The following is a 12,359-nucleotide window of genomic DNA, read 5'->3' as shown; positions in this document are numbered from 1 at the left end:
TCATATCTACGTAACATTGCTTAACAGAAAGAATAAGTGAGCAATTTCACAAAATCAAGATTCTCTCTCTCTATTATAATACTTCTTTGCAGAGATACCAGATTTACATTTTTTTAAAAAATCTAAAAATTACATTTTTGTATTCCTTGTTCTAGGAACCTCATCGTATATTATGTACTGATTACCTATCAGTCTATTCTTTAAAACATTTGCCATCAGAGATCGAATTGTTTGATGAAGCCAATGGGGTGGTTGAGGGAACGGTTTGAGATATTCTGCAAGCAGAGGTTGTCACTAAGCTTGAAGAAATCCTTTCTCCTCCAAGAAAGTCACTATCTGCTTTGCCATATCACATGGGGTTGGGCAAACTCCATCATTCTGCCTTAGTTCAATCTGTTGAACAGCATCAGGTGCAAGCTTTATAAAGCAGTCTTGGACTTCACATTGGCTAAAGAAATAAAAATATTTGAACAAGGATTTGATTAAAACGTAGTTTATGATATTGTACCTCGCAGTTCAGAGGCGGTTCGTAGGGGTCGTCGATCCCTGTAAAACCTGCAATACAGTGTAATGTGACCGTTCATTTTCCTTTCCATCTGCAAGTGCTTTAAGAAGCAAAAAAATGGATTCTCCGAGTGTACCTTTGATCTTCCCGTCTCGGGCAAGTTTGTAAAGGCCCTTTGCATCTCTTGCCTCACATAATTCTAGAGGCATGTTCATGAAGACCTGAACAAAGAGGTATTCCACGTTCGTGTATGAAAAAATAACAAAAGCAAAATATGATTCAGCCATTACTTAAAATCTTGCCTCAATAAAGTTTGCCTCGGGCAATAATTCACGACAGAAATCCCGATCTCTTCTATATGGAGATATCAAACTAGCAATGCATATTAAACCAGCATCAGCAAAAAGTTTGGCTACTTCCCCTGTGTTGGACACACAAACAAGGAGAGAAAATTAAATATCTGAAATATGGATAAACACATTTTAGCAGTAACAAGGAAAAAGAAAATCGGATGTTATATGAAAGTTAAGGGCAGGTTAAGTAAAATGCTTGTGCACAAAAACTTGGAATGTCTAGAGATGCTCCCCAAGGTTTTATAGTTCAAATGCCAGCTCGGCCATGAGTTAATACAAGGACTCTTCAATAATCAATACCCTATCATAACAAATTAAAACAAAAAAACAAAAAAGAAACCGTTTTTAGTTTTTTAATTTTAATATCTGTGAGTGTCTAGACTAGATTATCACCCTTCGACTAATCTCACACAACATTTGAATGTCAAGGAAAATACAGACATTAATTCCTAGGCAACTGATTATCATGAATGGAACCCTTGACCTATTAGTCATTTACTATTGTTTTTAGTTTCAACAACTAAATTCAATAGTCATATCAATCAAACATCCATTCGTTCATGCTACTTCAAACAAGCAACGACAAGGCGATGGCCTTTCCACTCTCCACGTGGGCTCTCAACCTTTACCAATTGTAAAAGTTTCCTTGTTTTCCTCACACTAACCTCCTCTCAATTAAATATTCTGAAAAAACAATAGCCTGTAAAAGGAATATTAACAACCAATTCAATGAAACTGAGACAAATAACAACAGAAACACATGCATTGTGATGCTCCAAATCCATCACAAAATATAAAGCTAGACAGAGTTATATATACTTTGGGTGTTGTTTCCAGGTTCATCTTACATGAAATAAAGATCCTAACGAATATTCTAGTCGATTTCAAGTACTACTTCAAAAGGTAACATACTTACCAACTCTGCGGATATTTTCAGCACGATCTTCAGCTTTAAAACCAAGATCCTTGTTTAATCCATGCCGAAGATTGTCTCCATCTAGGACATAAGAAATTTTCCCTAGCGCATAAAGCTCTCTACTCAATGAGCAAGCTACAGTGCTTTTCCCTGAGAGATAAAATAGATTATACAAAAGAAAAATGTTTCAAAGACTTTTAAGAAAATGTTTATTTTTTCCCATGTGAGAAATTTGCCAAATCAAATTGTTGACACTTCTATTATTTCATTCACTCTTCCTGATTGCCCCTCAACATGTTTTTGAAAGTGTTTTATAACTATTGAAGTGAGATCCTCTACCATGAATCATATGTCATCTTTTAGTAAGTACAGAAAAGTCATTTATACAAAAATAAGAAAAAGATCTCTAATAAAAGAGCTGACCCTCTAAGATTTAAACCTCTAAAGCATCTGTAGACCACAAAAAAAAAAAAAAAATCAAGAAATTTGCCTATTTGCCTATTTGCTGCTTTGCAAAAAAAACATATTTGTATACCATATCTTTCAGCATGCCATGAAGCCAGGATGAATTGGACCAAAATAACTGCCCATATCAAGTTAACAAAGAGGAAACTTGGTTCCTTAAATTCAATAACAGAGATATATATACACGCCATTTTAAAATTATTAGAGATCTGCGGAAATTCTTAAGGAACCTTCTGTTACTTGCTACTGATACAAGGTAGGAAAATTGCAACTATAGGCTACTCAAGAAGTGCAAGAAATGGGCAAGCGGTTTCTTCTGGATTGTTCTCTTCTAAAACCTTCTTTATTTTTCAAACACTCGTCCTCCTCCCTTCATATTCCTTAAGTGTATCAGATTCTCTTGGTTGTTACTAGCATGAGCTCAGCTCAACTGACATTTGTATGTTTCCAAGGACAAGAGGTCTCGGGTTCAAATCCCTCCACCCCCAAATTGTACTTAATAAGATCTTTCAAAAAAAAATTCTCTTGGTTGATTTTCCAGAGATCTCATCTTTGATCATAGGCCTTATTGTGCATTTTGTATAATCAAGGATCTAAAAATTTGAATTATACTTCATGGACATGTCATCTGATCACAAATTTTTGTATTAATTTTCTTGAGAAAATTGGTGTTAGTTTGACTCATAACAAAGATGTCAAGGTATGCCGAATAAGGTGCTTGACCATCCTACTTTTCGTGAAAATGGATGGCTTCTTCAGCAGGCTGCACCTTGAGAGAAACAGAAGTTTCAAAGATTTTGGAAAGAATCGGAGTGTGAAAGAGACCTGGAGTGTGACAGACTTTGATGTTTCTTTTTGGATGTTCTCTACAAAGTTTTTTTCTTCTTGGGGTGTAATCATCCGTTATTTTCTATTCTTAACAACTAGAGCCACATTTTGCATCTTTTCCTTTTTCTATTTTCATTTTTATAGGCTCCTTCGTCTTGATTGATATTTTTGCTTTTGTATTTTCTTTTTTGTGGCCTCCTTCGTCTTGATTGATTCTACTTTCTAGTGACCCTCTCTAGTCTCGTGTAACTTCATTTATTGAATGGTTTCTAATCCTCTATATCTATACATGGCGCTGCTAAGAAATACAAGCCAATGGCAAATGTGACAAATTGTGAAGCCACTACTAAATTAAATTCATTACTTAATCTCCAATGGAATCTAAAAAGCACCCTACAAAAACAGAAAATGGCTCATAATGTCTTTAAAAAACATCCTCTTTATATAACTAACGTGCAATAAAGAAATGAGAATAGACCTGACCCACTGAGGCCTGTGATCCATACAACACAGCCTTTTTGGTTTAGAAGCTTCTCCCTTTCAGGCTTTCCGACAGGACAATTGTGCCAGAAAATATTGTTTCCATTTCCCACAGCAGACATTTGAGTGTATTGATCTTCTGTATCTACAAGTAATTGATCATTTTACAAAGTTATAAGCCACTGTCAGCTAAAATCTCTTTTATTTCTTCACTTCATAGTTACAGCCAACAATTTAGAAAGTAAATTCTATAGGATATGGCAATTGAACAAAGAGACTGGGACAGAAGAAAAATAAATAATACCACACTTGATCTTAGCCAAAAGGCTGAGAAAAGTACATAAAAATAAATAAATACATAAATAATAAAACGACTGATTGAGAAATTACGAGAATAATAAAAGAAAAGGACCAATGTAGATAGGAAGAATGCTGAAGGAGAACGAGAACCCACTACGCGGTGAGGACTAGCCTCGCGAAGAGCTAGAACTAAGAGTCAGTAGAGGCATCCGTCGGCCGAGGCTAGGCCCACACCCAGGATCAGAAGAGAGAGATGGCTATCTTTCAGAAGAGGAAACTTAAGACCAAATAGTATCTCATGTAACACGATAAACAGTTCTGATAAAAGGCACGACAAAATCTTCAGTTACTACAAATTCACTGAATGTGACAATCACAGGTTTCAATGGAAAAAACACCATGAGAATCGAAATTGTTCCTAAAAGTTCTCAAGGAATCTTGATTCCTATGACACCAATATTTTTTTTATAAGGTACGATGAATATATTCAGAAGGGAACAAAAGAAAACAACCTAAAGGCAAGGGGAAGAGAGGACACCAATAAAAGCATCTGGCTTGACATTGCATCCAGCACTCTCCGTCAAGTCCAGATCCAAGAACCTAGTAGCTTAGGTATGCAAAAGTAAGGCTTGTTTGCACTCACTCCAGATATGTTATGCAGTAACCACGTGCAAAATTATAGGGCATATTAAAATGGCACTGACCATAGTAAGCAATAAAGAGGCATTTTACAATTACTACATTTTTTTAGCTGAAGAGAGAAATGCACTATTAAATCTTTATTTTGATTAATCCAAAATTCCAAAAGTGGGTTGCTCCAAGCCTCGACCCAATTATCTTGTGAACTTTGCCTAGCCAATACCTTCTACTCTGGAAAACCTCACACGCTCATTTGTATATTTGTGGCTGTTCTATGTATGGTCAGTGCCTGTACCAGAAATTTAGAACCTGTTCTCCAATGACCAGTTTGTCAGCTTTTATTATCTTTGTTATTTTTAAGAAGGTTTTGTTACGACTCATAAATGCTACCATTAGCGAGATAAAACCATTGGTTGGTGATGAAGGTGTCCTTATCTTCTTACAAGCCATAAAAAACATTCTGCATAATATTGATTGTTGCACATTCCATCTCCAATTCCGTTTCAATTGTGCCTGGACTTTAATGTAAACTTAGAACGTCAGAAACCTTTCTTTTAAAGCCAGAACATATCTTTCTATTATTTTTATACAACCTAAATGTACAACTAAGAGAACTTCCAGATCAAGAAGAATGTTGTGCTACCTTCCACAATTCTTAGTCCATTTCTCTCTTCAGATAAAAGAATAGAGCATAGCCAAGACTAAGAAAATAAAGCAAAATGCACAATGAAATCAAAGACCAAGAACAAGAATATTACTGCTCACAAGTTTCATTTGCCACAATTGATCTGAGTCACCATGTTAATGAATTCACAAGAACTACCACAATTGAATAACTTGATTTTAATCCATTAATCAACCCCAAAGAACTTAGAAACACACACTTAAATGGGAAATCCAAATAGACAAATGACATGCAAAGAAAGGTTCGAGCAGAAATGTACATTAGCAAAGAATCGTGATATTAAGAACAAATAACAAATAAACAATAACAAAATTAAGAAAAAAAGAGAAAAATAAACAATACCCGAATAAGAAAATACAATTCCCAGATGAGAAAAGCAACACCCAGAAGAGAAAAAAGAAAGAACACTCAGAAGAGAGAAGATTGATAGAGGGGGCAATTGAGAAGACGAAGAAGAAGAAATGAATGAATCTGGACAAGGGTAGCGTTTAGCGACTGTTGCGCACTAAATTCACTCAGAATCGTCAGTTTTCCAATTCCATTCCATCGGTTTCGCGCGTGGAAAAGCATCGCATCCCATATTCGATTCTCTCTCTCTCTCTCTCTCTCTTCTTCTTCTGTTCTGTTCTGTTCTTGAAATGAAACCACATTTCCAATCCAATCCAATGTCCACGTTTGCTTCCTTCAACCCCCACCCCCCCTTCCTGACGTGGATTCCAACTCATCTCTTCTTCTTTACTTTGAACCCTTCTATTGGTTCCCAAGTTGAAGGAATGTGTTTGTTTGTTGATTATTGGAAGATTATAAAAAATTGTTTCAAATACTTTTAAAAGTTTAAAATTACTCAAACCACCCGTCTACGAGAGCATTGAAATTGTCCAAATAAGACCTTTTAGATTCAAGTTCAAAGAAAATTAGAAGGCGACATGAGAAAACACACGTCTCGAAAAAGAAAAACAATTATAAATTGGTCAACGAGTCAACAAATATAATATACCACTAACAAAATAACAGTCATGACATCACCAACGTTATATGATAGTTTTTATCTTACTCTTGTCTGCTTAAATGTACTATACACTCTTTATATACTAATCTAGGTATCAAAATTTGACGCTACACTAGTGGCAGGAACTTTCATACAAGCAAGCTAAAAGATCAAGATTGAACTAATTAAGAAAAGTTAACCAATAGTTAAGCCCACAAGAGGCCTGCGACAGTAACAAATGTGGGCGAGTTACCGTGCTAATTGAGTAAAAACTCGAAGAATGTGATTGACTTTTTTTTTTGTATCCATATATATTGATTTGTTTCATTTTAATCATTTTCTTGTTGTTTTCGTCACGTTTAATTATAATCAAAGTGAATAAAAGGATGAGTTGGAGACCATGTGAGCCAACAACTACTTTGTATCATTGGCCTTCCTGTCCACATGAAGCAAGTGGGTCATACACAATTTCTTTTTCTTTCAAACAAATTTAGGTTATAGAAGTAATATTCCAACATGCCCATCACAAAGAGAAAATGAAAGGTGTTGGGATGTCTTCAAGGTGTCTTCTACAAAACTATAGAAGCAATTGGTGTTAAGCATAGACCAAAATCGCTTAAGTACATGAACATTTTCTTCCTATCTTCCACGTATTTTAAAGCTCACTAAAAAGTTTGAGAATGAAAAGAAAAACTATGATCTATCAACAACACATATTCTTAAACAAGATTTGAATATCTTTTCATGGGATGACGGGATGGAGGCTCAATTTAATGATTCATATGCACTTCTACAACTGGTGTAATAAAAACTCAAAATGATAAAAATTGTTGCTTCAATTTCTAAACAAAAAAAAAGGTCTCAAATTTGAGAGCTTAGTTTTTCACATTATCGTAATTTAATTTTTGAAAGCTGAATTTGTAAGTTGTAGTAATTTAGAAGAATGTTAAGTTTTTGAAAGAATGGTTGTCGATGTGTAAAATTTGCATATGATATAACAATTCATAGTACAACAAACTAACGTTTTCCTTTTTTGAGTTGTTTATGGATTCAATCCACTTACATCTCTTATTTTGGTAAAATAAACGAGCTAACTCCTTTACTACTAAAATCAAGCATCACATTCTTACAAACAATATTGAATATTGATTCTTCAATTCAATCAATAAAAGCTCCCAAATACTTAAACAAAAGAAAAGAACACTTAGATAAATCTATACTATATATAAAAGAGACTGTGAATGGAGAATCATTTATTTCTTACTTAATGTACATTTGGTCCTTTTGTAGATGAGAGACGGTTATTTGATTGTCTTTTAAGGCGTTATATTGTCTTCGTTGATAGGATACAATTATAACATTTTGAAAATAAGTATCTTTTAGATCTAGTAGGTACAACGTTAATGTGACATGCTTGTTTGTATAAAAGTAATTATGACATATTTTAATATATCATTAAAGTAGATACAAATACAAAGTATTTAAGAACAATGTCAACCGATTAAAAAAACATTAAAAAAAAAAAGGGCAAATTTTATAGGGAGAGAAGTTAGAGACATTATACACAATCTTTTTTCTTAAAAAAAAACAAATCAAAAGGTAGATATAGACATATCATATTAATTATATTTCAAACTTTGTGTTTTAGAGGTTTATAATAGAAACAACATTTAAAACTTTAATAAAACTAAAATACTGCTATTAAACTTTAAGCGAGCATTTGGGGCACCAATCATAGCTATCTTTGAAAGAGTGCGTAATAGCTTATTAATCGAGTGCTCTTGCTAGGATGATTCACAAGGCTAAGCAATCTTAGAAGTTGTGATATATCAAAATCCATTTGTAGGGAGTAGAAGGAGGCATATGCGTAAGCAGTGGTGGACAAAGCGATACTAAGATTATACTAACCTCATTTGTTACGATATTTACTTTTATTATTTTACAATCTTCAATTATTTTTTTTTTTGTTATAGTATTTACTATTTTCTTCTCAAATAAAATAGATTACACGTCAAACATGCACTATTATAATTCAAACACAAACTATGATAATTTAATACTACAATAACCAACTTCTTATTTCTTTCTAAATTAAAATTTCAACATTCTAAATATGAATCGTGCATTGAGTAATAGCAAAACGAAGAAATATAAATCTTGAAATCTCGCAATCTTATAATTAGACTCAAACCAACCTTGAATCAGTAACATAAAGTATGGTTGAATATCGTGACAATGTGACCAAAATTCAATATGAACTCGATGGATTACAACATAGATGAATATGAACTCGATGGACTACAACATAGATGAAAAGCATAAGACACTATTTAGCACCAAAGGGGTTTGAACAACAAAGGAAATTATCATCATTATTTATATGGAATGGACAAAGGAAACTTAGGGATATTTGATATAATAATACATTGTAATGTAATTATTTATAGTTGAGGACAATTTTAGAAATAATAAATTAGTAAAAAGAAGAACGAAACAAACGGAAAAAAGAGAGAGAAAAGGAAAATTCGGAGTTGACAATTTCATCCAATCCCCCGGCGGCGGCGGAGGCTGTAGATTCGTCCCTACGACGTTGGAATTCTCAGCTCGACGGTACGATCAACGAAGAGACCAAATCCGAAATTCCCTCAATCGAAGCTCCGCCATGGTGTTGAACAGTCCTCTTGTTCTTTGGGTCGCCAATATTTCTGCCGATCTCTGTCAATACATTGCTTGTAATCCCGAGCGCTTCAGCAGCCACCATGTTCTTTACCTCATCTTCTGTTTCCCTTTCCGCCATTTCCGCCGTATCTCCCTTTCCATTTTCTCCTCTCTCTGCCTTCCTTCTCTTCTCTCCTCTTCTTCCTCTTCATCCTCCGATTCCAATTCCGATTCCGATACCGACGACCTCGATTCCTACGACTACAATTCTCATTCCGATTGATTTCCTCTACTCTATTCTATTTTACCCTTTTCATCTCTTTCTGGGTTGTAGTATAATGATTGTTTATTCAATTGGATGTTTGATCTCTCTTGTAAAAACTTTATTCTATCTTTATAGTTTATACTAATGAAAACTAGACGCGTGATATTGTAAATTTCTTTGTTTCTCTTTCGTTTAACGTTTTGTTTGACTGGTGAAGCTTAGGGATTGATTGAAAGGATGCATTCCATGTACCTTGGCAGGGTTTTTGTTCTTTGATTATGTTTAATCATTGGTCTGGTTATTGATGTTGTTGATTAATTCTTAGTTTTATTTTTATTATTGTCTCTTAGGAATGAAGAAATTGGATTCTATAAGTAATTTTTGTTGCAGGATTGCTTGGATATGGCTCATCTTGTTTTCTTTTGGTTACGGCTGCTCCAGATTACGTGGAATACATGTACCAAATAGTAATGTTTCTACCTTCTTCTGCCCTTTATACATTACTTGAGATGGGGCTAGTGTTTGATTGATTTAATATGTTGCACTTCTTGCAATTTTTCATCATAAACTCTGGTGGGCATATTTTACCCTATCTTGTACTATGTTTTATATAGTTTCCATGCCACGTGGTTTATCTAGTTTCTTCTTGAGCTGATTTTGATATTAAGTGGAATCTTTGCTTTTGAGGCTCTTATCGAGTTTTTGATCAATGTAGATACAATGCAGGCATCGTTAGTCCCATGTGAAGACCGTAAGCTGGGGTCTTGATTCTATTCAAGTGCTTTCTTTCAAATCTTTGTTGAAATTCCTTTCCAAATCGTGTTCATCACTTTTAATGATCTTAATGGCTTAATCTTTGAAAGTTCATGCATCTTCGTTGGCTTTTGGTGTTAAGTAGTCATGATTTATTTGATATCTACCAAAGAAAAGTCCTTTACTTTCTGTCGAATGTGATTCTAAATCTTGGCTAATTAGTATTTATTTACTTTCCATTTGGTGAGGGAAGTTAATTAATATTTATTTACTTTCCATTTGGTGAGGGAAGTTAATTAGTATTTATTTACTTTCCATTTGGTGAGAGAAGTTTAGTTCAAACTCCTTTTTCAAGTTGATGTTTCTTATTTTATACTTAAAGCTGCAAGCTTCCATCTGAAGAAGAGTGTTCTTTTGGGACTCTCTTATTCTGGTGCTTATTTGGTGTTGTGATTAGACTTAGAGATAAGAGGGCTTTATGGATTAGATTAAGTCAAATTTGGCAAAGGTTGAAGTTTGCTCTCATTTAGGATTAAAAATGTTAAAATGGTCGATTTGTTTCTTCTTTTGCTAATCTGTATTTATTGGGTTTGTTTCTTCTTTTGCTGGTTTGCATCATCATACACGAAACTCTTTTCTGTAAATTCTCCCATTTTCTTTTGTGCACAATTCCCGTGTTGCTTCAAATTTTATTATGAAATAGGTGTTTGTCCCTCTATTTGGTCTTCCCGTTTCTATCTTACTAAGCAGGCATGAGGAACGTAAATGCCAAAAAGCGCCTTCCCCCTTTTTGTTAAAAAGTCTCGGACATGTTAGAAGGTGAAAAGTTTAGTTGATGGAAGCTGTATGCATTGCCTTCATTGATGTCAGACAATTGTATGTACATAAAGAGATTTATACATGCATATTAAAGTTTAATATTGGATACACAATAAAGAAAAATTTAACAAGTCTAGCTTCATGAAATTACAATTAACCATGGCATGATTTAACTCTTCGTTACTCGTATAAATGATCACATGGTCTGAAACTCTATTCTGTCGAAAGCTTGTGGTTAGAGGTTGATATTCAATGTTTGAGGAGGTATTTTTTAATCATCTTTTTCATGACAAAGGAAGGGTACTTTGGCATCTTTTTTTTTCCTCTCACTTTGTTGGGGGTATTAGGCTTGAGAAGAATAGTAGAATCTCTAGGATGTGATTAGGATTAAGTTTAACACATCCATGTAGGCGTTGGCTAATACAATTCTTTTGTAGCTATCATTTTGGTATTATATTATTTTTTATGGGAACCTCTTTCTGTAATTGAGCGTGAAGAGCTTTTTTGTTCAAAGGTTTGTTGTTTCTTGCAGAGGGAAAAAAAAATTCACTGTACCTTCTTCATGGTCGGATATCCGTCCTGTTTTAGTTTTAGCATTTGCTATGTGACTATTACATTATCTATTTGATTGTTTCATCCCTACTTTATGTGCATGTCCTTTTTATATTTTTTTCTCAAGAGCCTGTTCATTTTGACTTACAGCTTGTTGAAGTCGCTTTTCGATTTTACTTGTTATTCTTACCTCACTGCAGCCTGATGGTCGCTCTTGACCTTAACTTAGCTATTCATGGGTTGTGTTAATCTGAAGCCAAATGAACATCACAAAATTGAGTGTTGGGTCCATTCTGCCTTCAGTTGGTCGTTGATGATGGTTAGAGAATTCTGGCAGCAGTACGCTATTGCTTTCAGCTTCTCAGCGTCTAAAGTTGAGCCTGGTTAGCTAAAACAAATCTGCCCTCTTCGGTTGCATATTTTATTTATGTTGTTTACTGTTATATGTAATCTATGATGAAAGTAATTCTCTTCATTTATATACCAGGGTTTTCTTTCTTTCTTTCCTGAACGCTGAAACTCGATTTATAATTAAAGAAATACCAGATCTATGATTAGTAGCAGTTTGTTACTATCTTATTTCAAAAATTGGTGGGTCAGATATTCAGAGTTAATAGTTGAAATGTGTTGTTCCCGCTTATAGGTCTTCTGAGATAGATAATGTTTTGAATTGAATATAGGTTTTGTTTAGCTGTTTGCCACTTGGAGTAGGTGAATGAATTTGGCATATTTATTGAAAAAGACTATAGTAGGTGATGGTTTTCAATGCTTGGGCTTGATGGGAAGACCTCTCTCTCTCTCTCTCTGCCCCCACATGCTGGAAAAGCTTCTTATTTTCTGCCAACGGTGGAGTCTCCAATTGTGCTGTGTTTAAAGAGCTTCTTACTGAGGTGATGTAAGTGCGTGTAAAGTAGGGAATTGTTTGGAGAGCTGAAATTTTGAGAATGAGAGTAGTGTTAAAAAACGCAAGTAAGAAAAAATTATAATGAAAATGAAATCGTTAAATATGAAAACAATTAGAGAGAAAATTTTGGATTGAAAACTGTTGGAACGAGATCAATTGTGTAGTATAAAAAATCCAACTTATTCTTGAGCCTTAAAAACTTGACCTTTTGCATAATAAATGAATGATAACAATAGAAGATTCTCTCTA

At 34.2% G+C, this 12,359-nt stretch overlaps 1 protein-coding gene and 1 long non-coding RNA gene across 3 annotated transcripts; one reads left to right on the top strand and one right to left on the bottom strand.

Annotated features, from left to right (window-relative positions):
* Window positions 1–44: 44 nt before the first annotated feature.
* LOC101204776 (adenylyl-sulfate kinase 3) lies at window positions 45–5,826 on the bottom strand. 2 transcript variants are annotated; one of them, XM_031883528.1, is made up of 7 exons: window positions 5,514–5,826; window positions 3,546–3,686; window positions 1,775–1,924; window positions 808–926; window positions 642–726; window positions 509–555; window positions 45–393 (listed from the first exon to the last, which is right to left on the bottom strand). In XM_031883528.1, the coding sequence occupies exons 2-7, from the start codon at window positions 3,667–3,669 to the stop codon at window positions 295–297; spliced, it is 624 nt and encodes a 207-aa protein (XP_031739388.1). In that variant the 5' UTR covers window positions 3,670–3,686; window positions 5,514–5,826; the 3' UTR covers window positions 45–294. The 2 variants fall into 2 exon arrangements, with proteins under 2 accessions (XP_031739388.1, XP_004141137.1); XM_004141089.3 differs by having other exon boundaries at window positions 3,546–3,692; window positions 5,514–5,825.
* Window positions 5,827–8,598: 2,772 nt separating this feature from the next.
* LOC116402836 lies at window positions 8,599–12,359 on the top strand. The gene is made up of 2 exons (XR_004215498.1): window positions 8,599–11,797; window positions 11,887–12,359. It is a non-coding gene; the product is annotated as an uncharacterized LOC116402836 (long non-coding RNA).

The sequence above is a fragment of the Cucumis sativus genome, chromosome 3, assembly GCF_000004075.3.
Source record: "Cucumis sativus cultivar 9930 chromosome 3, Cucumber_9930_V3, whole genome shotgun sequence".
Taxonomy (NCBI): Eukaryota; Viridiplantae; Streptophyta; class Magnoliopsida; order Cucurbitales; family Cucurbitaceae; genus Cucumis; species Cucumis sativus.
The sequence above is the reverse complement of the archived record's forward strand: the minus strand, read 5'-3'. Positions and strand labels throughout refer to the sequence as shown.

What these genes read in the sequence shown, in the direction of transcription:
- LOC101204776 (XM_031883528.1), bottom strand. Translation starts at nt 3,669, where the DNA reads ATGTCTGCTGTGGGAAATGGAAACAATATTTTCTGGCACAATTGTCCT. An exon ending in CACAGGCCTCAGTGGGTCAG is followed by an intron (nt 1,925 to 3,545) that starts GTCTATTCTCAT and finishes TTTATCTCTCAG; the next exon opens with GGAAAAGCACTGTAGCTTGC. An exon ending in CCGAGACGGGAAGATCAAAG is followed by an intron (nt 556 to 641) that starts GTACACTCGGAG and finishes ACTGTATTGCAG; the next exon opens with GTTTTACAGGGATCGACGAC.